Source organism: Microplitis mediator, chromosome 3 (genome assembly GCF_029852145.1).
Source record: "Microplitis mediator isolate UGA2020A chromosome 3, iyMicMedi2.1, whole genome shotgun sequence".
Classification (NCBI taxonomy): domain Eukaryota; kingdom Metazoa; phylum Arthropoda; class Insecta; order Hymenoptera; family Braconidae; genus Microplitis; species Microplitis mediator.
In genome coordinates this window covers 9,195,800-9,222,340 of record NC_079971.1, presented here as the reverse complement: position 1 = coordinate 9,222,340, position 26,541 = coordinate 9,195,800, and the positions used below count along the sequence as shown (strand labels likewise).

The 26,541-nt window shown below is 33.1% G+C and overlaps 1 protein-coding gene across 1 annotated transcript; it reads left to right on the top strand.

Annotated features, from left to right (window-relative positions):
* Positions 1 to 612: 612 nt before the first annotated feature.
* Positions 613 to 13,600, top strand: LOC130665279 (uncharacterized). The gene is made up of 4 exons (XM_057465603.1): positions 613 to 652; positions 699 to 2,011; positions 13,246 to 13,396; positions 13,470 to 13,600. The coding sequence occupies exons 1-4, from the start codon at positions 613 to 615 to the stop codon at positions 13,598 to 13,600; spliced, it is 1,635 nt and encodes a 544-aa protein (XP_057321586.1).
* Positions 13,601 to 26,541: the final 12,941 nt, after the last annotated feature.

Here is a 26,541-nt window from a genome sequence, read left to right as displayed (position 1 = left end):
GAACAAAATGGGTGCTTCCACTGAATACCCATCACTCAAAGATCTCAATGACTTTTTAGTTAGTCGTGCTCGTGCTCAAGAACGGGTGGAACAGGCATCAAAACCACCACGTTCATCTGGCAAACCAGCGTCATACTCTGCTGCTGCTGTTTCCAACTCGCACTCATTGGAAACTAAAGCTCCAGCCACGAACTCATCTACTGCGCTCAAGAAGCCTCCCAAGAAGGTATTCCCTCCTGCACAATATCCCTGTGATTTGTGCAAAGGAGATCACTTTATCGTGAGATGCACTCAATTCTTGGGACTCACAAAGGCTCAACGCACTCAAGTCGTTGTGGAGAAGCGACTGTGTGAAAATTGTTTTGGCCATCATCTACCGGATGCGTGCAATTCACACTTCACATGCAGGGTGTGTGAAGAAAAACATCACACCATGATACACCCGGGACTCAACAGCACTCAAAAACCATCTAGCTTAGCCGCTAAAAGCACTCAATAAAGACGTCTGCTTCCACATGACGACTCGAGCGACGCTCAACTGAACTCAATTGCACTCAACACGTCCGGCATTCATCATACTAGTACTCATCGCCCAGCAATCTTACTCGCAACATGCCTAGTGGACTTGATCACCAAGTTAAGTACTCATCCAGTACGCATATTGCTGGATCCAGGGTCTGAATTATCGTTTGTTTCAGATTCCTTGGTAAATTCACTCAAACTTAAATGCACTCACTCATCTATCCAGATTATTGGTATTGGTGTTGCCAATGCTGGTAGAACTAAAGGTCAAGTCGCACTCAAGCTTTCATTTAGGCATTCAAACGACTCAGTCATCATCAGTGCTCATATACTAGGTGGTCTTACTACTCAACTACCATCTGTTGCACTCAACACACTCAACTGGGACCAATACAAACAACTACAATTGGCAGATCCAGCGTTCATGAGACCAGGACCAATTGATATCATCATTGGTGCCGATCATTATGGTCTTATCACTAAAGATGCACTCATTAAACGGTCTGAAGGCCTGCCAATCGCTCAAGATACCATCTTCGGGTGGATACTACTTGGTCCAGTCACTCACCACACTCATCGACCATCTATTACTTATCATGCTGCTGTCGAGCAGTCAACTCAACAACTTCAAGACCTGCTATCACGCTTCTGGACTCAAGAAGAAATTTCAGTCAGCAAAATCAAGGAACTCAACCCAGATGAGGAGGCGTGTGAGGCGCATTTTCAACAAACTCATCGACGAGACAGTTTAGGACGATACATAGTCCGACTGCCAATCAAATCGTCACCCCAACAGCTGGGAAATTCGTACTCAGCAGCATACCGCTGTCTTATTCATCTCAAACGTCGTTTAGATCATGACCATCGTTTGAAAGCACTCTACCTTGATTTTCTGAAGGAATACAAAGAACTCAACCACATGGTGGAATCAACTCAATCAACAACAAGTGAACCAGACTACTATCTCCCTCATCATGGAGTCTTACGGAAAAGCAGCATCACAACCAAGCTGCGAGTAGTTTTCAACGGTTCCAAAACCACCAGCTCAGGTCTTTCACTCAACGATGTGCTTCACACCGGTCCAAAACTGCAACTAGACATCTTCGACGTACTCATAGGAGTTCGCACTCATAAGCTCATCTTCATAACAGATATCACGAAGATGTTTAGACAGATTTTGGTCGACGAACGCGATCAATCACTTCAACAAATACTCTGGTTTAACCAACAAGGCCAAATAACTCCATATAAACTCACCACGGTCACCTACGGGACCAGACCAGCTCCATATTTGGCCGTTCGTGCTCTACTTCAATTGGTTGAAGACGAAGGACATCGATTTCCTCTTGCGATCATTCCACTCACCCACGGAAGATATGTTGACGATATCTTTGGTGGTGCCGATGACTTGAACTCATTACAACAAGTTGCTGATCAACTTGAAGCACTCTGCAAGGCGGGTGGATTCTCTCCCAGTAAACACATTGACGTAAATTTGACGTCAGAGTGACGTTACGCTATGTCATCATTTACGTAAGATATAAGTCACGAATGAGTCAGGTGTGACTCATTATTTCCCACTTTTTTACGTAAGATTATGATGTAAAACTAATGACGTATGCATGATGTAAATGTGATGTCTTTGTGACCTTCTATGACGTCAATATGACATATGGGTGATGTCAAAATTATCAATTCGGAAAAAATATTTTGAAAAAGAAAAAAATAAAATGAAATACTGAATTTTTGATTTGATTATTATCGCGCGAACGCATTGTGAATTCTGAAACAAGATTAGATAACGTTAAATGATGAAAAAATCCTGGGCGTCTGCTGGGTTCGAACCCGGCTCCTCTTGGCTGGGAGTCCTAAACGTTGCTCACTGGTCCACATCACGAGAGTTCAAATCTCGTGCTTAATTGATGTATTTAGAGTGAAATGCCGGAAAAGACAGAGTTAATAAGTTTTCGTGATGGATTTTTACAAAATTTAAAAAACTCCATGAACTTATATGAAATTTTATAGAAGCAATATTTGTCGACCTCGATGATAATTGTATAAAATTTCATTAAGTTTCATCAAATTTTTTAATTTTTTGTTGTGATGTGAAATTTAAAAAATCTTATATAAAATTTTGCGAAACATTAAATAATTTCACAAAATCGTATGATATTTAATCGATTGAAAAATTGTGAAACTAAATTTTAAAATCATAAAAGCAAAAGAGTTCAAACTGTCGTTACATTTCCTTTGCCACCCTAAATGATACTGCACGGCTCATGATGCGAAGCATCAGAGAGTGCTTTACGATCGAAAATTTTTTTTCGCCTCACTTTTTTCGATATATCATTTAAAAAAATAAAGTTAATTTTTTTATGCTCACGCTAATGTTTTAATCTAAAACGTCTGAATGATCTATTATCGAGTTTATCGATTACTTTGACCCCAAAAATGTTCGACGTTTAGTTGTTATTTTTACACATTTACACATATTTGAAAATTCATTCTATGATTGTTTTATTTCAATAAATAGATGATAAAAACTATGACCCGGTAATTACATCAGCATTGCGTAAAATACTGACTTGTCACTGATGTAAAGATATGATTTAAGAGTGACATCCATATTACGTATAACCGTGACTTTGCTACTGATATAAATGTATGATTTTAAAATTATGTCATTATGATATACGGATAATGACTTTATTACTACATAACAATGTGATGTAGATTCTATGTTAAACGTACGTAATACATAAGTCATAACTGTGACGTCGTACAAGAGTCATGCTTACATCAATATGATGTCACAAGCTTTACATCATATTAAAGTCATGTAGAACGTCAGATTGACATCAAATTTACATCAGATGTCGTGACATTGCTATGACCTACGTATGACGTCAAAATAAGGTCATGTGTTCACTGGGTTGTCAGGTCCTTTTGAAAAATTCTAGTCGGGGTTATTTAACATAACAAAAGGCCCTGCAAAGCAGGCTGGAAACAGCTTATATATATTAGAGTGACCCAAAAAGACCAACTATTTTTTTTTTCGAATCTCTTATGAAAATTTGGTGGCTTACAATGTTTTAAGAAGCCTCTCCAAAATCAGCTCGATAAAAAATTTTCAAGAGGTCGCTCACGAATTTTGAAAATATCTAAAATGATCGAAATTCGGATTTTTTATTTCTAAATTTTTTATTTTTCGTGGCAGCAATTGTTTATTTGTAAAATCATGACTATGCTGAAAACTTCAGCCAAAAATTTGAATATTTAAACGGTGCTCAAGAATTTTGAATATTAACTGATAATGTGAAATTAATACTTTGAATTAGTTTTTGTGTTTTTTTATAACTTAATTATTGTCATTTCACTAAAATAGAACTTTTGCATTACCATAAATATACAGGACAGTCTCAAACAAAAAAATTTGGTAAGTTTTGAATGAGCGAAAAAACCTAAAAATTGAATTAAAAAAATAAAAAAGTATGTAAATAACTTATTATTTCTATTTCTCGGGTTATATTTTCATTCATTGTGATGCAAATTGATGGTGAAAAAATCGAGAAGCTTCATTATTAATATTCAAGGGTCGCTCGAAAACGTCCAAAAGACAGCACTCGGAACCATTCAAAATTCTTGAGCGAGGTTTAAATATTCAAATTTTGGGCTTAAATTTTCAGCGTAGTCATGATTTCACGAATATAAACTATTGCTGCCACGAGAAAGAAAAAATTTTTAAATAAAAAATTAGAATTTCGATCATTTTTGATATTTTTAAAATTCGTGAGCGACCTCTTGAAAATTTTTTTATCGAGCTGATTTTTGGAGATGCTTCTTAAAACATCGTAAACTAACAAATTTTCATAATAAACTCGAAAAAAAAAACTAGTCGGTTTTTTTGGGTCACCCTAATATATATATATATTAGGGTGTGTCAAAAAAAAATGATTTTTTTTTTCTTTAGGTCTCATAGTCTCAAAAGTTTCTTTGGGACCTAAAAAAAATCCTCCTAAAAAATCAGCTCAATATCTCGAAAATTGAGCTGGCGGTTTACAAATTCATTTTCCCATTTAATATACACGTAAAAAAATTATTTATCAGTTTTTCGAGGAAAAATCAATGAAAAATTTTTTTTTTCCGATTTTGACTCTCATACCCTTACAGGAAATCTAATTCCCTACAAAAATGTCCTTGATAGTCATGCTCGTAACTATAATACAAAAAAAGCTACAAGCCTCCAAAGTTCGAAAAAAAAAAGATTTTTTTTTACTTATAATTGTTGTTTTTACGTTATCGTTATTTAATTGGTGGTATTTTTTTCGAATTTTGATTTGCAATCGTTTACAGAAAATCTACTTTTCCGCAAGAAATTATTATTTTAGCATGCTCATAAAGTGAAAGAAAAAGAAAATTATTGAACTTTCAAGGTATAAAATAATTTAAAACCGTGACGATTAACTTTTTTTTTATACCTGTGTCAATCAGTCAATAAAATAGATTTTCTATAAAAGATTGCAAATTAAATTCAGAAAACAAAATATACCACCCATTAAATAACAATAAAGTAAAAACAATAATTATACATCAAAAAAATTATTTTTTTTCGAACTTTGAAGGCTTGTAACTTTTTTTGTATTGTAGTTACGAGCATGACTATTGGGGACATTTTTGTACGGAATTAGATTTCCTATCAAAGTATGAGAGTCAAAATCGGAAAAAAAATTTTTTTCATTCATTTTTCCTCGAAAAACTAAAAAATAATTTTTTTACGTGTATTTTAAATGGGAAAATGAACTTGTAAACCGTCAGCTCCATTTTCGAGATATTGAGCTGATTTTTTAGAAGGATTTTTTTTAGGTCCCAAAGAAACTATTGAGACTATGAGACCTAAAGAAAAAAAAAATCATTTTTTTTTGACACACCCTAATATATATATATATATATATAAATATCTATGGGTATTTTCTCGCAACGAAGCGAATAAACTGAAAAATTGTTGGGAATATAATAGTATGTCAGTGAGAATATCGGATTTAGTGATAGTGTTTATTATAGTAGTAAAAAAAAGCATAAAAAGGTGTGATGGGAATCCAATATAACGGCGCACACGTTTGGTTCAGTGCTCACTTAAGAATATATTGGAGCAGATATTGAAATACTTGTTGGTAGTTTGAGTCGATGAGAGTAGTAAGACAGATCAATACAAACTTTTATATATATATATATATATGTATATATAGGTATAAAAGGAAAAAGGTGCACGCTGAGAATACCATTCTCGATGCCATCTCGATTGTGTAACCAACAAATTGTCCGGATATCGTTCGTGTTAAATGCATTTTTCTCAATAATTATTACTATTGTCTCAAACATAGTTTTGGTAAATTTTGTATGAGTGCTTTTGTTGAAAGATTAAGTAATAATTTTCACACAAATCACTGTTACCTCCCGTGCAAACATCTTTTCATAAGATTTAATGAAACTTATGAAATTTCTTCAAAGAAATATGATAAAATTGTATACTGATAATGGCCTGGAAAACATTAATTCAATTTTCTAGAATTGCATAAAATTTTATGAAGTTTCACAGACAGTAATTAATTCAAAAGAAAATATTAGATCGCGAAATGAAAGGTACTGAGTAGATCTTTCAGATTGATCTAATGAATAAAGAAATTTCTAAGACAGATGATGTCATGTTCATTATTCATGAACAAATCAACGAGACTGCTAGTTTTTAACCTTGATTTTACCGATTTTAAATACTTGATGCTATCAATTATGCTGACCCCCGTATGTGATCGCGTATGTATATTCGGTGAAAACGGTTTATACACGGCAATATATGATCGTACATGATTTTTCTATACATGACCATATATTGAAATTGGCAATATATGGCCGTGGATGACTGGATATGACGATATATATATATAGCTTGATATGGCCATAGATCGCACCCATGTAATCATTTTCGTTACACAGAAAAAACAGTTAACTTGAATCAAGGAAAATATTCTTGATTCAAGAAATTTTGTTTGATCTATTCGGAAAATCAAAATTTACTTGCCCCAAGTAAACAATTATCTTCAAATTTTTATCTTGAATCAAAATTTTTTTTCTCACGTCAACATATTTTTACGCTTAAATCAAAAAATTTTCACTTGTTTCAAGAGTTTATATTTCTTAAAGTGAGAGATATTTTTTTTGGAGCAAGATACATTATTTTTTCGTATTCTCCGACCAAGAAAACAAAAGTTGCTTAAGCCAAGAGAAAAAATTTCTTGGGAGAAAAGATCGATATGGAGAAGGGGAAAGTCACTGGTGCTAGACAGCAGCAGCGGGGGTAGTTCGGTGCTCGCCACGAGATCGCGCCTACGACATGTAGTGTCCCTGGTAAGACATTTATTTTAGAAGTGTTATATTCCAAAATTCATTACGATTTTGTTCGAGTACATTTCTGTCATTTGACAGAACTACAAGTACCCTTTTGAATTGTACTATATTATATCCTATAATACATCATGACTTTAATATTTAATATTAAAGTTTACTTGAAATTCAAGTCTTGAATAATTTTGCTCGGAAAAAAAAAAAAAAATTACGTTTCAGATTAAAAATAAAAATAGAATTAACATGTCAACCTTTCGGAGAGAGAATACATTTTTGACTAAGAAAAATTTACGTCTTCATTAAAGAAGCAAACTTTTGGAGCAAGAAATTTTTTTTTTCTTGGCCCAAGCAACTTCTATTTTCACTTAAGCAATTTATTTTTTGGAGTAAGAAATTTTTTTTCTTGGGGCAAGTAAAAGTTTTTTGGCCGAAGTTAAACTTTTTTTCATTCAAAACGTTGATTTTTTGGCAAGAGATGACTTATTTTCTGTATCCATGAATTTTTTTTCTTAAACCAAGGAATTTTCAATTTCGCTTCAAAAATAAATTTTTTGGAGCAAGAGAATTTACTGTCTTGAACCAAAAAAAAGTTTTTGAATCAAGTGTTCTACTTTTATTAAATCAAGAAAGAAAATTCGGAAGACAATATTTTTCTTGAACCAAGTAAACTGTTTTTTCTGTGTAGAAGTTGCTGGTCAAGACACCAATAATAGAAATCTTTTAATAGACTATATGGTATTGTCCAAGATAACGTACGCAACATAGTCTTCTAGCAATCGTGCAAAATTCTGGTTTCAAGTCCAATTGTTGTCTATGTCTTTATACGATTTATAGTTCGGTTCCCAGTTCGGACTATCTATAATTTTCTCATTTTATCTATAAATTGTCTTATTGAGAAGGTTAATTGTAAGTTTAGGTTTCACTATATTTTAAAATTGGTGTATTACCGTATGATGGACGGTGTGGCTCAATAAGTTATAAATCAAATTGAACGGAATATAGTATAGTACTGGATAGCTCAACTGGTAGAGCACTTGGCGCGATACCGAATTAGTCTGGGTTCGATTCCCAATTCGGGCTATCTATATTTCTCTCAATTTATCTGTAAATTCTCTTATTGAGAAGGTTATTTGCATGTTTAGGTTTCACTATATTTTAAAATACATCGTACGGTAATACACCACTTTTTAAATATATTGAAACCTACACTTACAATTAACCTTCTCAATAAGACAATTTATAGACAAATTGAGAAAAATATAGATAGCCCGAACTGGAAATCAAACCCAGACCATGTCGGTATCGCGCCGAGTGCTCTACCAGTTGAGCTATCCGGTACTATACTATATTCCGTTCAATTTGATCTATAACTTATTGAGCCACACCGTCCATCGTACGGTAATACTTCGATTATAGGACTATGTATTTTGCTGCAAACACTGGTCCATAGTTTTATGCTACAAGTCTTGCACAAGACATGTTAAATAATATTGTGTTATGTTATACTTCGAAAGCTGCACAAGAATATTGAATATATCTTACTGAAGATGTATTGTTACAGTTTGCTTGGGTATATCTTACACCAAATATAATTTGCAGGTACTTGGGCATATCCTGCGCGAGTTCTGCTCAAGGCGTGTCATATTACACAGTCTATCTCAATCCCGTCTCTGTCATTTTATCCCCTCTATTGGCACACGTTACCAGATCTCAATGGTACGTAATTGAAGGTACAATTCGTCGAGAAAACTTCGGCGATAAAGAGTTTATTTTTCAAATAATAAATGCCGTAGTAATTACAATATGCATTTGCATATTTATGAAATAATTACGAAATTAAAAATAACATAGAAAATATTAATGTTTCGAATATATTCGACTGCAAATAAAATTTAATGAATGTGAGGATTCAAACCAAGAAAACAAACTGATAAATACAATTCTAGCAACAAAAAAATTGAATTCATAATTCGGAATAAGTTGTGGTTATAATAGATGGTTTGAGTTTTAAAACATTCGTTTTAGGATAACACGAGAGATACCCTGAGACATATTAATATAATTTCTTTCAAACTCTTTGAAAACTTTAATCGTTTACTCTGATAAAAAAGTGCAAGTATTGATAGTTTTTTGTAATTACATTGAAAAAAAATTATTTTCATTACAAATTAAGAAGGCAATATCTTCGTGAAACAAGCGAAAGTTAATGTTTAATTACTTAGCTGAAAAATTAATCGTTCAGATAAAAACATTTTTTATTGAAGGTGTGTCAAAAATGAAATAAATCTCAATATAATAAACATAAAAGTTTTATTTGATAACAATCTAATTAAAAATATTTCATGATTTCAAGAAAACAATAGAAATTTAATCTTTTACTTGTAAACCTATATTTCTTTCTTTAAACAATAACCAAGATCCAAAGAATGTATTATTTTCACGAATAAGTTATTACGAGTGATGAATTAAATGTTATTTTTATGTTAATAATTAGTTTATAAATATGCAAATGCATATTGTCATTACTATGGCATTTATGATGTGAAAAATAAACTCTTTAGCGCCAAAGTTTTCCCGACAAATTGTACCTTCAATCGCGTACCACTGAGATCTGGTAACGTGTGTCAATAGAGGGGATAAAATGACAGAGACGGGATTAAGATAGACTGTGTAATATGACACGCCTTGAGCAGATTTGGCGAAAGATATGCCGTAGTATCTGCAGATAATTTCTAGTGCAAGACATTTTCAAGTGAACTGTATCAATACATCTTGAGCGAATTATGTTCAATATTCAGGCACAGTTCTTGTATAACGTAACACGCAGTTTTTTAACAAGTCTTGCAAAAGACTTGCAATATAAAACTCGGGGCTAGTGTTTGCAGCAAGATACATGGTCATAGAAATACATAGACTAGTGGACTTGAGATTAAGCATGCGCAAGATTGCTACTAGATTGTTATATGGGTATAACTTGATATGGTCATACATAGAAATTGGAATTTTCATAATGATGTCCGAGTATAAACGCGCGTGTGTGTGTGTGTGTGTGTGTGTGTGTGTGTGTGTGTGTGTGTGTGTGTATGTGTGTGAATTCTCAAAAGCTTTTTAAATAATTAATCAATTTGAATAGTTTTGGCAGTAATCGGAAAAGCTTGTCAGCTACCAACTTTCCTGTCCATTTTATATGAATCGATTAAATAGGCTTTCAGATATATAAAATAAAAAAAAACTGGGGGTCGGTTGGCCTTGCTGCCCAGCTTAAAAATTTTCCGCTGTTTTCGAGCTCAAGGATTTCAAGTGTGAATATATATCGAGATCTTCGAGCTTAAAAATGCCATTGTTTTATTCTTACATGCAATTGATTTTTTATGAGCTTTTCAAGCTCTAACAAGTATCGATTTATGCTAAAGTTTAAAAATTTTAAAATCGAAAATCATTAATGAAGAAGCGGTTTTTAAATTTATATTCCCGATTACGTTCTATGAAATAAACGTATTGAGGCAGAAATCAATGTCAGCGATCAAAATCAAGATTTGAATGAGTTTCGACTTAGGTCAGAGTAATAATCTATGAAATATCCCAGAAAAATATTAAAAACTGGGTTTTTAATATTTTTTGCTGATAATATGATTTAAACTAAAGAACAAGTTAGATGACATTCTATGATGATCGAAGGAGACTATAAAGAGGAAGAGTTGGTATGATTTTAGACACATTTAGGAGTGACAAAATTTTTCCGGAAGTTGCCGAATCTGACGAGTGGGTGGATTTTTAGAAGTGGCTGTCGATTTCGCCAATGATTCGAATCAAACTTCATTTCAATGCAGTATGTACGTATAAAAACATTTTGTTTCCCAAGTAGCACAAAGAAAACTTTAAGATGTCTTCTAAAAGGATAAGATAAATTGTTTTTTCGTCTCAAAGTCACCTTTTTTGGTATAAATAAGACTTGCAAATGTTGGTTCCGGAGACAGAGAAAATTTGTGTTGTTTTTCCTGTCTTATGTCAATTAAAAATTTGTTTAGATGACTTATTTTACTACTATTTGTGATTTACTTTTTGTCGTCACTTGTGTCAAGTCTTTTAAGTAGATATTTTTTCGGTGACATAAATTTCTGATCGTTTAGTCAGTCTCATTTATTTCGTCTCAGTTCAGTTGGTTGGGATCTTGGTTTTGAGTAGTAATTTTATTTCTTATAAAAAATTATAAATTTTAACGCGCGTGATGATTTCATCATAACTCTTGAAAGTAAATTGTTATTTTATTTTTCACAATCAGATAAAGAAATGTGTATACATTGTGACGTTACATTGCCGAAGAGGTGGAGTTGAAGATAAAGTGAGTGCAAGTTTGTGTGTTAGAGAGAGATAAAGTGAGTATGGATGTCCAGTCGAGTGTGGTAAATGGTGAGCTGAGAGTATCGAGTACGTGTGTAGGGAAAAGTAAAAGTGACGCGTACGTGTACGGTACGTTGTCTGTATTTGAGTGTCTGTGTGATGGAGCGTGGATTTAATATGGGATGTCTAGCTGTGTCGCGGATAGTGGCCAAGATAACGTGCCTCCCGACCAGTGATGACGACTAGGCCTAGGCTTAGCCCTCGGGGTTGACGTGGTGATCACGGAGGTGCGACTGAGATTTCGCCGCCCCCTCGTGTCGGTACCCGGAGTTAGCAGGGGTACGTGTACGTTGATTTGGGGATGGCAGGCCTCGTTTGCGATGCTCGAGGAAGCCAAGAATTCGGTAACTTCGGATATCAGGGGGAGTGACATTACGGGAAGGCCCGTGAGTCCACGGCTTGTATGCTTGTGAAGGTAAGGATGAATGGAGAAGCGCGAATGTGAGAGTGAAAGAGAAGGAGTGGAGCGAGCGAGTTAGAGTGGGAGATTATCATGTGGCAGTTGTGCAACTACCGGCGAATGAGTAAGTTGCGATTCGGCGTCACTCGTGTACGAGTGGACCCAGTAGTCGAGTTTGGGGTTTAGAAGCAAGCGGTGGTGAGTCAGAGAGTCGCCACGGTGGACCTCGACCGTAAACCTTGCCAACTGTCATCGTTTGGAGCCAGTAGTTCTGTGTATGGTGCTCTTGGAGCCGTTTGTCGTGTTAATTATCCTCGCAAATTACCGCATTATTTATTTTATTTTCTTTAATTATCGGGAAGTGTGTAAGTTTCGTGATTCGTCGTCGTCGAGAGGTTCCCGATGTTTTACTCAGGTATTTATTTGTTTGATGGACCGAGAGTACTGGACCGCGGGACTTTTGGGCCCTCCATGTCACTCTCGCATCATATTCGCGGTATTTTATTTGGTTTGGATTTGTTATTTTATTTTAAAATTAATTTGATTAATTGGCTTTTATCACGTCATAAGAACCGCAACTCTCTCTCCAAAATCTAGCATACTAAGCGCACCAGGACAAGCCGCTACCACCGCTCACGTTTCTCATCTCCAAAGGATTTAGCTTTTAGCTTTTAATTTACGTGTCTGTTTAGACCGGTTGCCGATACCGGGGAAATAAAAGTCAGCTGGCGCCCGTCAGGACCTAGAGGAGATGAGAGGGGTGACCAGTGGGCGAAGTGTAACGTAGCCCGATTTGTTTAATTTGAGTTTTGATTTATTGAGTAATTTTATTGAGTAAGAATTTTTGAGTAATTATTGGGTTTGATCAAGGAATAAGAAATATAACGTTTCAACATTTGATGTCAATCAGAACCTGCGTAACGATATTCTGCTATTTGCAATAAAAAATAATTAATAGCTTCTAAAAAATTTTAATTAAGATTATTTTTTCATCAAATTTATCCTAAAAACATCCTATAATTTTTCACTACATAAAAAAAAAGGCAATAATACTTTTCAAAAAGTTAATTTTAATTTATGCGGCAAATAATAGTGTACTTTTATTGGCTAATAGAAAATGAATTGTAAGCCACAAAAATTATTATAAACTTGAAAATTATTGGGCGACTTGTTAAAATATTTCGCTACTTTTGATCATCGATGGGGCGACTCGGACAAAAATTATCTGGCAACCCTGACCGAGATTTACACACAACCGGATAGATCGGCCTACGACTCGGACGCTTAATTGACCAGGTAATTAATTTTACACTTGGCTTCTTATTAGTGGAACTAAGCAATAATATTTTATAACTATTATTAATAATTATTAATCACATAATTAATCACTACTTAAGTATCATTAAAATGAATTTAATGTTTCTACGGAATGGCGAAGTTGACATCATCCTTCTGCCACTGGAAACGCAGATGGCAATCCCTTCAATACAGCAATTCGTAAATCATTTATCATTATACGTAAGGGGTTGGATCATTCATTGATATTTACGTCTAAGCCGGAGAGAGCACTAATCAAAGAAATATACTCAACTTATAAACCGGGTGCGGTACTTACAGTTGATCTGGAAACCGTCATCAGTAACCTAATCATTGAATACACGCTTTCTAAAATTGGTAAGTATATTTGAGTCTGTATTAAAATTAGGTTTTACTGTTACAAGATTTTTAAATTTTTTTTATTTTACAGTCAATATGCCAATTTACGCAGTACCGTGTTTCGGTGGTGACGATAATGATACTTCAGTAGTGATTAATCATGTGATTGTAGGATTCAGCAAACGTTTTCTGGTTTCCACGACTACTATTGATGGTCCGTAGCATTTTAGTTACTTTGACATGAGAAAGTTTCGCCAGATTTTCATAAAGATGGAACTGAAAGACATATTGCAAAAAACGCCAATAACAGCGGCCATTTCGATAAATGTACCCGTTGAAAATATGAGGCTGAAACAATCATAAAAAAATGCGGAAGTGCATTTGTTTCAACGATTGAATAATAAGGTCTATAGCCTCCTAATATCGTTCCGCCGGAATTAAAGGCAACGCCCAAGCCTCTCATAATGTTTCATCATTTCCATCACGAGGAAGTCTAAGATTATTTCACTTCCGTTTCATAGCCTAAAAAGTAAAAAAAGCAACTTTTTCCTAAATGAGTTAATTTCATTTAAAGGCATTTTCAGACAATGACCCCTACTTAAAAAAAAAAATTTTAAGCATCAATTAGAAAAAAAAAGGAGTTTTAATTTCACCGAGATTTAAAAAAACATTACTCACAGTTGTTATCAATTAGGAGATATACTGTTACGTCCAAACTATTGGACTTAATTTAATATTTATTTTAGTCTAAGCCAGTGGCTTATAGACTGGGAATCTGCGAGGATGTTTGTCTGGGTTGATGATTAATAAAACTTAAGTTACAATTAAATATCTATATATTGAGACCGAAAAATAGTTTTACAATTATAAAAGCTTACAAATTAAAATTTTAATGCTATGAATGCGATAACTTAAAATTATTCTATAAAAGTACTAGGTGGCTATCAGCCGACACGATTAAGTATATCATCATCGTCATCGTCATCGTTGTCATCACAAACGTCTTCATCTTCATTGTGGTAATTATCATTAGGTGCCACGGTGACCATCCTCTCGAGTGCACATTTCCTTTAAAGTATTTATATGCAGTTATAAATCGAAGTACAGTTATTAGGCAAATATAATACCGTTAATTTATAATAATTAATTTCCATATACCTCTCTCGTCGATTTTGGCAAGCCAAGATATCATGATAAGTCATCTCATGTAAAAATAAAGCTGCATCATCGACCTGAGAAAGTTTTTGTACCTGTTAAATTAATAACAATTAATTAATCACTCGATACATTGATGAAAAAAGTTTTTATAGAAATTGAGTAATTTTTTATGCTCTTCTTCAGTAATGTTGATTATATATAATTTGTAGCAAATGATCTATTTATCTTTAAATTGGGCTTCCGTGAATGAAAAAAATTTATTGAAAATATTCAATTTTATCGGTACTGTTATAAATGATAAGTTTTTGAAATTTATAAACATTAACATAATCTTAGAGTTAATTACCTTGTAAGAAAATGTTTTTGGAAAATCACCCAATTGCTGTGCCATTTTATAAATTAGTACGGGATAACTTTTGAGTCGTTTTTGGATCTCTAACCTATTATTTTGGGAATTTATGCTTACGTAGGATTTTATTACTCGATTCGAAAATTTACATGGTGCCATCTGCCAAACAAAGACAAAATGAATCGATATAAATGGTTTGGAAATAAGGCCCTTACATTCACGCAGCGTGGATTTATCAGAACTTTATAAGTATGAACAAAAATGTCCTAAAATTAATCACGCAAATTGTTTACCGTGAACCACCGTAATGTGGTAGTGTACGATAACTAGTAGGCTGTATTGTTACTCTACCGTAATCAACAGCGAAGATATTACTCACAGTGAAGAACCAGAACTTTGTTTTGATAATCGCACGAAATGGGTAGCGTATTTTTATTACAGTTCTACCGTTAATTTACCGTCATCTTGCAGTCATGAAATAGCAATATTGATCATTTATAAATTTTTTAGTGATTTTTGGAAGGCTGTATTTTCGTGAAAAATGATCGTATCGAAAAAACAAGAAAGCAAATTGACGCTTGAAATCTTTAGTTTAAAGATCTCCTAGCAAAATATTGTTTTGAGCCACGGTTTTTGCGGAATCATAAGAAGAAGGTCGAGACAAAATTTTTCTAAATTTTTTGGTTTTGTTTTAAAGATCTACGAAGCTAGGAAAAATTTTTTCAAAAAAACGAATTCATGACTCGTTTAGGAAATTTATTCAGCTACAATTTCCTTTTTTTGTATCTCTGTACGACAATTTGCTGCTGAGATATCAGCCTTCAAATGAATAAGGATCCATTCGTCTTTGATTATTGATATCTCAACAAATAATGGTCGCACAGTTATTTAAAATTCAGTTTAAGAAACTTGAATAAATTCCCTACAAGCTCCATTTTCGATTTTTTCGAAAAAAAATTTTTTTTCATCTTTGATATCCATTTGAAGAACCCATAAAAAATGGCCATTTTCTGGTTTTTTAGTCGACTCATCGCTACTCTGCAAATATTGATAAAAAAATAATGTTGCCAGGTAATTTTACAGCTCAATGTACCCTCGAAAACCCTGGAAATTTTCAGATTGATCCATTTAACCGTTTGTCCGGTCCGATTGCTCAAAGTTTTACAAAACAATTAAAGGAACAAGTTTTGTTCCTTAATTTGTGTAATCGTTATTAAAATGAAAAAATCAATTTTTCTGGATTTTCTTTTATTTTTGCGTTAGTTATTCAGTAAATGTAAGGTAAAGAGAAAAAAAAATGTTTTTCCGGAAAACGAAAGAATAAGAAAAAAACTGAATAAAACGTAAAAGAAAAAAAGTAAAAAAATTCTTGTTTTATCTCGTTTTTCAGAAAAAATTTTTTTTTTCTCTTTACCTTACATTTACTGAATAACTAACGCAAAAATAAAAGAAAATCCAGAAAAATTGATTTTTTCATTTTAATAACGATTACACAAATTAAGGAACAAAACTTGTTCCTTTAATTGTTTTGTAAAACTTTGAGCAATCGGACCGGACAAACGGTTAAATGGATCAATCTGAAAATTTCCAGGGTTTTTGAGGGTACATTAAGCTGTAAAATTATCTGGCAACATTATTTTTTTTATCAATATTTGCAGAGTAGCGATGAGTCGACTAAAAAACCAGAAAATGGCCATTTTTCATGGGTTCTTTAAATGGATATCAAAGATAAAAAAAATTTTTTTTCGAAAAATCGAAAATGGAGCTTGTAGGGAATTCATTCAAGTTTCTTAAACTGCCTTATAAATTACTGTGCGGCTATTATTTGCTAACCCAGAGAGGAAAGTACGATGGGCCCAGGCTTGGCGCAGGCTTGGCCCAAGTATGTAAAACCTTGGCCCAAGCTTGTAAGCCAGCCTTGGCCCAGCCTTGGTAGGACTCTGGAATGATAACATTGGGCCAGACCTGGTTGCTAGACCTGGCCCATGCTTGGTTGCCAGTCCTGGCCCTGACTTTTTTGCCAGACCTTGCCCATGCCTCGAGGAAACGAATAAATTTAATTAAAAAAAAAATTTTATTATTATTAACATCGTAGATTTTATGATCATTAACGTTTAAACTATCTGAAGGAGGTAAATGATGTGAAAAAAACTCGGTGAAAATTCTGCTGGGCTCCGGGCGCGAACTGCTGTCCTCCAGATTGCTGGGTCCGAACGATAGCTACTGGACGAACCTACTAACGTTGAACTGATACATTTATATGATCTACTTATTAAACCATAGGTATAGCCAAACTTGGGTAATTCTACCTTGGCCCAAGTCTGGGTTGCCATTGGACGGCCAAGGCAGGGGCATCCAGTCTTGGCCCAAGCCTGGGTTGTCATTGAATGGCCAAGACTAGGTTACCCAGTCTTGGCCCAAGTCTGGCTCCCCATTGGATGGCCAAGGCTAGGTTACCTAATCTTGGCGCAAGCCTGGCTTGCCATTGAATGGCCAAGACAGGGGAACCCAGCCTTGGCCCAAGTCTGGGTAATCATTGTAACGGCCAAGCCTAGATTACCCAGTTTTGGCCCAAGCCTGGGTTGCCATTGAACGGCCAAGGCTAGGTTACCCAGTCTTGGCCCAAGTCTGGCTCCCCATTGGATGGCCAAGGCTAGGTTACTTAATCTTGGCCCAAGCCTGGCTTGTCATTGAATGGCCAAGACAGGGGAACCCAGCCTTGGCCCAAGTCTGGGTAATCATTGTAACGGCCAAGCCTAGATTACCCAGTCTTGGCCCAAGCCTGGGTTGCCATTGAACGGCCGAGGCTAGGTTACCCAGTCTTGGCCCAAGTCTGGCTCCCCATTGTAATGGCCAAGACTGAGTACCCAATCTTGAGCCAAGCATGGGCCAATATAGATGTGCCAAAGCTAGGTTCCCCAGTGCTGGGCCAAGTAGGGCCCTGTGGTTCAACTCTGGCGGCTCCTGCATGGGAAGATATCCATAATCAAAGACAAAAGGATCCTTTTTCATTTAAAGGCTGATATCTCAGCAGCAAATTGACATATAGAAAAACGAAAAAAAGCGAATTGTAGCTGAATAAATTTCCTAAGCGAGCCATGAATTCGTTTTTTCGAAAAAATTTTTCTCGGCCCCGTAGACCATAAAAACAAAACTAAAAAATTTAGTAAAATTTTGTCTCGACCTTATTCTTATGATTCCGTAAATACCGTGGCTCGAAAAAATATTATGGTTGAAAGATCTTCAAACTAGAGATTTCAAGCTTCAATTTGCTTTTTTTGTTTTTGCGATATGATCCTTTTTCACGAAAATACAGCCTTCCAAAAATCACTAAAAAATTTATAAAATTTTTTTGTTCCTTTAATTTTTTGGATAAGTGTATATGGTAGTTCAAGAAACCACCGCTAAGAAATTTATGGGCGCGCAAATTGTTCCTCCAAGGATACATATGATCCACCTTTTATCCCCCAATCGAATGCACATTCGAGGTAACCAGTCCAACGGATACATTTTTGTCTGGTATCGACCCGTATGGGACGATACTCAAAGAATACAAATAATATTTCAGTATCGAGAAAAATAAACAAAAGTAAGAACTTGGAGATTTTTAAATGTATAATTAAAAAAATATACTTTCATATAAAAAAAGTATGTATGTTTTTCAGCCAATAAATCACATATTAATATTTCTTATGTTTTTTCTTTATGAATTTTTTTTTTAATATAGCAATTATAATTTCTAGCGCATAAAAGTGCTTTGTACAATTTAATAGAAAATGATGTCACTTAGAGGTCACTGTTATATAAACTTAACGTAAAATTTGTATTTTTTCATGACTTCTATGTTATGTAAATATGATATTCAAATAACATTACCGTTATATCACCAATGTAACATGTACGTCACATTAACATCACATTTACGTTCATTATGTTACGTAACAATGTTACGTAAATGAGTGTGAAATTGTGATATACATGTTATGAAGATGTGATGTACATGTGACTTACGATTTTACGTAACCGGAAGTTTTCATTCCATAAATGTGACATCCCTGTTACGTTGATGTGTTCACTGAGTTATCTGTATATATTGGGCTGATTAAAAAAATCGAATATTTTTTTTCGAAAAATTGTACGGAAAATATTATTTGAGATAACGAAAAAAAAATATTGTTTAAGTTTAAGTTCTTAGTATTAATACCAACAACCGCCTTCCCGCAATTTTAGAGTTCTATTTTGATAACATGGGAAAAAATTTTTTTAAAGTTAGGAATTTTACCACTCATCGGTGAATTTTTTAATAAATTTAATTTGTTACATGTTATTCACGGTCACAGTTCAACTCATCTTAAATTTTATTATTATTTGTCTTTTCCAGTAAAACTATCAGACATCGTAAAATATTGTGGATCGTTTTTGACTTTTAAATGCAAATAACTAAAGATCTTTCAGGAATTCTGAAAACGTTGCCAAATATAAGTTAGAGGACACGGAATAATCACCAGAAAAAGTTTCTCTAACATTTCAAGATAAGTCTGAGAGTTTCGCCGAAAAATACAAATAACACTAAAATCGACGGTGAATCTAACATTGACCGTGAATGATTTTCGAAAATTTAAATTTATTGCAAAATAATAAGTGCCCTTCTTTGTAAAGGGTTCAACTAGTGAATAATAAAACTTTAAACTTTAAAAACATTTTTTCCATGTTATTTAAATGGGAAATCGAAAATTGCAATAATGTGGTTCTTCTTATTAATATTAAGAGCTCAAACATTGACAGTACTTTTTTTCGTCAACTCGACCAATATTTCTCATATAATTTCTGAAGAAAAGTCGTTTTTTTTTAATCAGTCTAAACATATTATTGAGAAATCAACAAGACCATTTTTTTGAACTTCTCCTATTAACGTTAAAATACTATTCTAATTATCATATTTAAGCTTAATCATATTGACTGGAATTGTTTCGTCTGAGTAAACTGCATGATAAGAAATTGTCTATTTACAGACTTCGATTTTCTTTAAGAAAAAAAGCAATTGCTTCACATTCACTAATTAAACTATCAGTTTTCAGTACTTTTATTGATATTTTCAAATCATTGTAACGAACGAAAAGAAGAACATATATTTGATACTATCTAAACCTAATTTAAACTCAAGAGAGAAAAATAAAAGCTTGAACGATCATTGCTCAAGCGAGCTTTGCCTTTGCATCTCCATTCTGGAACCTTGAACAAGATGACATAAATCAAGAATTTACAAGCGTGGAATGGGAAAAAGGTGGTGAGAAAAAGATAATGTAGTGACACGGAGTTCAAGATCGACGAAGTATGGATTCAAAGAAGCATTGTGAAAGTCTGAATTTCTCGTTATTTTTTTTAATCGTCCTTTCCATACAAATGCAATGTCACAGCAATCTTAAAGGATAGTCCACCTTTTTTATCTTTTACTCACTGTCATAATTTGGAAAACTTTCGAGCAAAGAACAAAAGTAAAGACTTTTGTTCTAAGTTTTAGTTCACGAGAATTGTTTGTATGCGACGCCCTAACAGTGTCTTGGGGTTTTGTCTCTGTTTCTACTATATATATATATATATATATATACACATATATATATATATATATGTATCTATATATATATATATATATATATATATATATATATATACATATATATATGCATATTTTATTTCATTTATTGCTTTATTTGAACGCCGGACTATTGTTATTATAAAACTATTCACAGCATAAATGACTAAGGTCATTAAAAATTTGATTTGTACGGTAATAAAGGTTTACTAATTCAAGTAAATAAAGAGAAAACACTTTCACTTCGACGATATTTCAGATTATATACTCATTCATAAAAATCAACATACTTTATTATGTGCTGAAGACGCAAATAAAACGTCTTATTAGTTATCGGTCACCAACGGGTGCCGAGCTTCGAATAAAATGATAAATAACGAAAATAGTTTCTAAGACTACTTTTCTCTAAGGCTTTTTCTTTGATGTATCTTGGATAGCTAAGGCTGCTCTGGGCTGTTGCGTTTGTTAGTGATAGTAATTTTCCGATATTTTAAATATTAAAAAAAGCAATTTTTATTGTTAAAAAACCTAAGAAACACGGTGATTTATCGTTGATACGAGTAAACTCGGAAGCTGAGTTTATGCGCAGTGTTACCAGTTTTCACCAGAAACTTATTTCCAGCTAATTTAATCCATCTCTTTCTTTAATATTTTTTCTTAATACAAAATTTTTATTTTAGTAAAAAAATTCTAAAAAAGTTAACAATCGTTTAGTCGTATAAGGTTGTGTGGTTTGAATTTTTAAAAATCATAGTTATGATGATACTTGGTAACATCGCAATATTAAATACATGGCGGCAGAAAATCGCGGCGCGACGAACAAACGGTGCCCGAGTAAAAAAAAAATTGTATATAATTACGTATAATTATATATGGATAATGGTCCTGTATAATTATATAAAACTTTATATAATAATAAAGAACTACTAGCTGTTACCCCCTCCCCCCCCCCCGATGAAAAAAGATTTTGTCTAATCATATATGATCATGCATAATTGTCTATATATGATCAGATCCAAAAATTGGCCAGGTCTGATCATACATAACTTGATCTGTTTATATATGAACAGATATGTTCATATATGATCATGCATGAACGACTATAGTCATTTTTAGAATCTCATATAGAATATCTGTAAATTATTAATTAAGTAATTCAATTAGGATTTATTGTCTTTATTATAACAGGGCTAAGCTGCTACTCTGGTCGTCCTTACAAAGGGCGCCACTGGAAGTAATAACGGCCTCCCAGAGCCGGATCTTAGATCATCAGGGTCGGTGTAATTTTGTTTAATTGTAAGAGAAGGAAGAGGAAGGATAGTTTATAAATAAATATTTATAACTTTAATTTTCCACTTTTATACCTTTTATTTATTTAAACCTTTTTAACCTTTTATCTTATAACCTTATAACCTTTTAAACCTTATAAACCTTATTACCTTATAACTATATACCTTATAACTTATATACCTTATAACTATATACCTTATAACTTATATAAACCTTTTATCCTTTTATTATAACCTTTTAATATAAACCTTTCATTATAACCTTTTAATATATTTATAACCCGCAATGATTCACTTAATCTAATCCATTTTATAACCCGCAATAATTAAAATATAGCCAACTACCTTTGGCAGCTAAATTAAAATCGCTTAACCTTCGCGAGACCTTATTTTCTAGTTTTTAAAATCATGATCATCCTGATATATTTTACACGCACACTCACTCAGTCCCCTGGACTATCACACACTCACACTGAATTTAAATAAATGGCATCCTGCCATTGACTAATTTTCCCGCCACAACTTTTTAATAAATGAATTAATTAATTAAATATTTTATTTAAGTAGATTAATTCAATTACTTAATTATTTATTTTTATTACTCCTTAATTCCTTTCTATATTTTAATTTCACTCTGTTTCTACAACTTGTGCGATTCCGTCACTTTTTCCAAGCTCTTATCAGCATCTCATTCCTCCAAGTTTTCAATTATTTTATTACCGCATTGATTTCTTAAATTTTCTTTTCCATTTATTTATTTATTTAATTAATTGTTTATTTTATTTAAATTAATTTTCCTTAATTAATATTGACTTGTCACTATCGGTGACCTTGACCACGGACTTTATAATTATTACCGAGACTCTTGCTTTCTTATTTTGATTTAATTAATTTTATTTATCTTCTTAATTAATTTATTTAAATTAATTTTATCGACTCGATTATTGACTAGACTCGATAATTTCCGGTGCGCGAGTTACACGATCGACCTGAAAATTTCTAGAACATTTCTGGCGACCTGCCTGGAAATATTTTACTACGCAATAGCTCCGGCAACCTGCCTGGAGTTAATTAATTTAATTAATTTATCTAATCTGATTCTAGCCAATTTATAAATATTAATTTTCCGAATTGATTAATGAATTTTCGAGTTTTATTTACGACGCGACGATACCAGATATACGACTAAATACTTAATAAATTTTTCCGGCTTCCGGACTGGAATAAATTTATATAAATACCTTTACAACAGTTCAATTTTCCTTCTCGTCGTTATATTTGTCCTGGTCTGTATATCTCGTCTTGTCCTGGTTCCGTTCTTTGTCTCGTTCGAGTAATAGTCCTCTCTCTCTCTTTCTCAATCCTCAAAATCCTCGCTCTCTCCTTCACCTGTTTTTTAGACACCGTAAATATTTTTGCAAAGAAATACCGGCTACCTGCCTGGTATTTTATATATAATTTTAGAAAAACTAATCGCTTGGTTCCACAGTAAAACCCAAGTCGCAATTGAATAATTACCTGCTGAATGTATTTACGGTGTCTGTTGGCGGCGTCTATTGATGGCGTCTATTCAGTTGTCCACTCACTTTTCTACGTCTCGACGGTCCGGTCGTTCTCATGACGAGTGCCGCTTTTCGTTCCGGCTTCCGTTTATAAAATCTTACTCCCCGCATGACTTCGGGCGTCTTCGGTTATCAGTCACTCCTACTTAACGCTAATTGGGGACTAACAGACGAGCCTCCAATTTTCACTCCCCGGTCGACTAGTCGCAACCTAGCCGGATAACCCTGGGTGGTATTGCAACTACATCGACGGTGTGAACAATATATTTTATTTTGAATTAATTTGAACGCGGTAAATTCAATTTACCACGTTACATTATCAACATAAATGTTGGTTAAAATTAAATAATAAAAAAAATAAAATTATTATCCGTTGGCAACTATTTTACTACGCGGTCACCCGTCCAATTCATGTCCCATGCCGATGCTGCTTAACTTTGGTTATCGATGGATTGTAGTCTGATCCTCTAGTCTGTTCTACACTTATAATTAAGAAAAGTTTATGGCATTACTAAACTCAAATAAACAAATTGATACTTTATACTTTTAAATTGCTGCCGAAACCTTTGAACATTTTTGAAGTATTGGGGATTTAAGTTTGACTGATAGTTGACAGAATAAAATTTTAATAACATTGATATTAAAAAGTTGTCATATTATTTAATATATATATATATATATATATATATATATATATACCCTTTTTAAAAGAAACGATTGAAACGATCAGAAAAAAAAAATTTTAAATACTTTTTAATGCTTTTGAATATTTTGAATACTTTTGAGTCGCCCTTCTTATAAGCATGTAACATTGCAAATCGGTTCGAATCGTTTCTTTTAATCAGGTTATATATATATATCTATATACACTGGTCACAGAAATTAAGGGATAGAAAAAAAATCCAAAATTTTTAGGTGATTTTCAACATGCTGTAACTCGGTGAAAAATGGTCGTATAAGAAAATTAAAGAAAGCAAATTGTAGCCTCAAGTTTCTAGTTTTCAGATCTGGACTTCAAAATTTTTTATCATGTACGGTTCCGGAGTAATCATAAGAAAACCAACGAAAAAAAAATTTTCAAAATTTTTGCTGGTCTTTCAATACCTCTATGGGCGACAATAAATTTTTTTGAATAATCCGACTGTCTGACTTTTCTCGGAAATTTTATGCCCTTTAATTTGGTGGCCTTAAAAAGTCTCTACGACGATTTGGCGCCGAGTGATCATTGATCAAAGCAAAAAAGTCCATTTTGCCTTTGATAATCAATAACTCCGGATGTATTGGTCGTACAGAGAATGGAAGCAGAGTTTTGAAAACTGGAAAACATTCTCTATAAGACGAAATTAGTGGCATTTGATAAAAAAATTTTTTTTAAAGCGATATTGTTTGGTAAAAAACAGGTCAAAATTCACAAATTTAAGGATATTCGGAAATCTTGCTATAACTTTGGATATAACGGATGAATAAAGGATATCTTCGTCTTTTTTTTAACCTCAAAGTGTGCTGAAAAAACCCTGAAAATTTCAAATCGCTGCGATTTTTCATTCTTAGTGCCCCGAAGCTTTAAATTTATCGATTTTGTCAAAAATCACCATAATTGGTAGTTTCTCGGTTTTTGTTCATTTTTTCGATTTGAAAATGTTTTTTTTACCGGTAATCTGCATTTCTTCGATCAAAAAGATCGATTATCGAAAAAAATTGAAAAAAAACAAATTTTGAAAAAAAATTTTTTTTTTTCCAAATTTTTTTTTTCAAAAATTTTTTTTTTTCAAAATTTTTTTTTTTGTTGTATCTGCAATGATTTATCATTGTCAAAAAAAATTCCTAAAATTTTTTTTACCGCTGTAACTGCATCTGCTTTAAATGTCAACTTAACAAACATGCGCTTTGGGTAACTCTAACGCCGGCGTTAAAAAAAATTTTAGGATTTTTTTTTGACACTGATAAATCATTGCAGATACAACAAAAAAAAAATTTTGAAAAAAAAAAAATTTTTTCAAAATTTGTTTTTTTTCAATTTTTTTCGATAATCGATCTTTTTGATCGAAGAAATGCAGATTACCGGTAAAAAAAACATTTTCAAATCGAAAAAATGAACAAAAACCGAGAAACTACCAATTATGGTGATTTTTGACAAAATCGATAAATTTAAAGCTTCGGGGCATTAAGAATGAAAAATCGCAGCGATTTGAAATTTTCAGGGTTTTTTCAGGACACTTTGAGGTTGAAAAAAAAAAACAAAGATATCCTTTGTTCATCCGTTATATCCAAAGTTATAGCAAGATTTCCGAATATCCTTAAATTTGTGAATTTTGACCTGTTTTTCACCAAACAATATCGCTTTAAAAAAAATTTTTCTATTAAATGCCACTAATTCCGCCTTATAGAGAATGTTTTCCAGTTTTCAAAACTCTACTTCCATTCTCTGTACGACCAATACATCCAGAGTTATTGATTATCAAAGCCAAAATGGACTATTTTGCTTTGATCAATGATAACTCGGCGCCAAATCGTCGTAGAGACTTTTTCAGGCCACCAAATTAAAGGGCATAAAATTTTCTAGAAAAGTCAGACAGTCGGATTATTCAAAAAAATTTATTGTCGCCCATGAAGGTATTGAAAGACCAGCAAAAATTAAAAAAATTTTTTTTTCGTTGGTTTTCTTGTGATTACTCCGGAACCGTACATGATAAAAAATTTTGAGGTCCAGATCTGAAAACTAGAAACTTGAGGCTACAATTTGCTTTCTTTAATTTTCTTATACGACCATTTTTCACCGAGTTACAGCATGTTGAAAATCACCTAAAAATTTCGGATTTTTTTTCTATCCCTTAATTTCTGTGACCAGTGTACATATTTAAATATTTATAGGTTTCATATCAATGAAATCTGATCAGATTTAATCATACATAGACATATATAACTACATATAGGTTTATATCAGTCACGTCCGATCAGATCTAATTATATATAGGCCTATATCTAATTATATATGGGTTTGTATCAATCATGTCTGATCAGATCTAATCATGTATAGACTTATATATAATCATATATGGGGTTATAACAGCTAGGTATGATTATATCTGATTATATATAGACTTATAGATGATCAGATCTGATCATATATAGACTCATATATGGTTATATATGGAGTTTAAACAGCCAGGTGTGATTATATCTAATTTTATATAGACTCATATATGATCAGA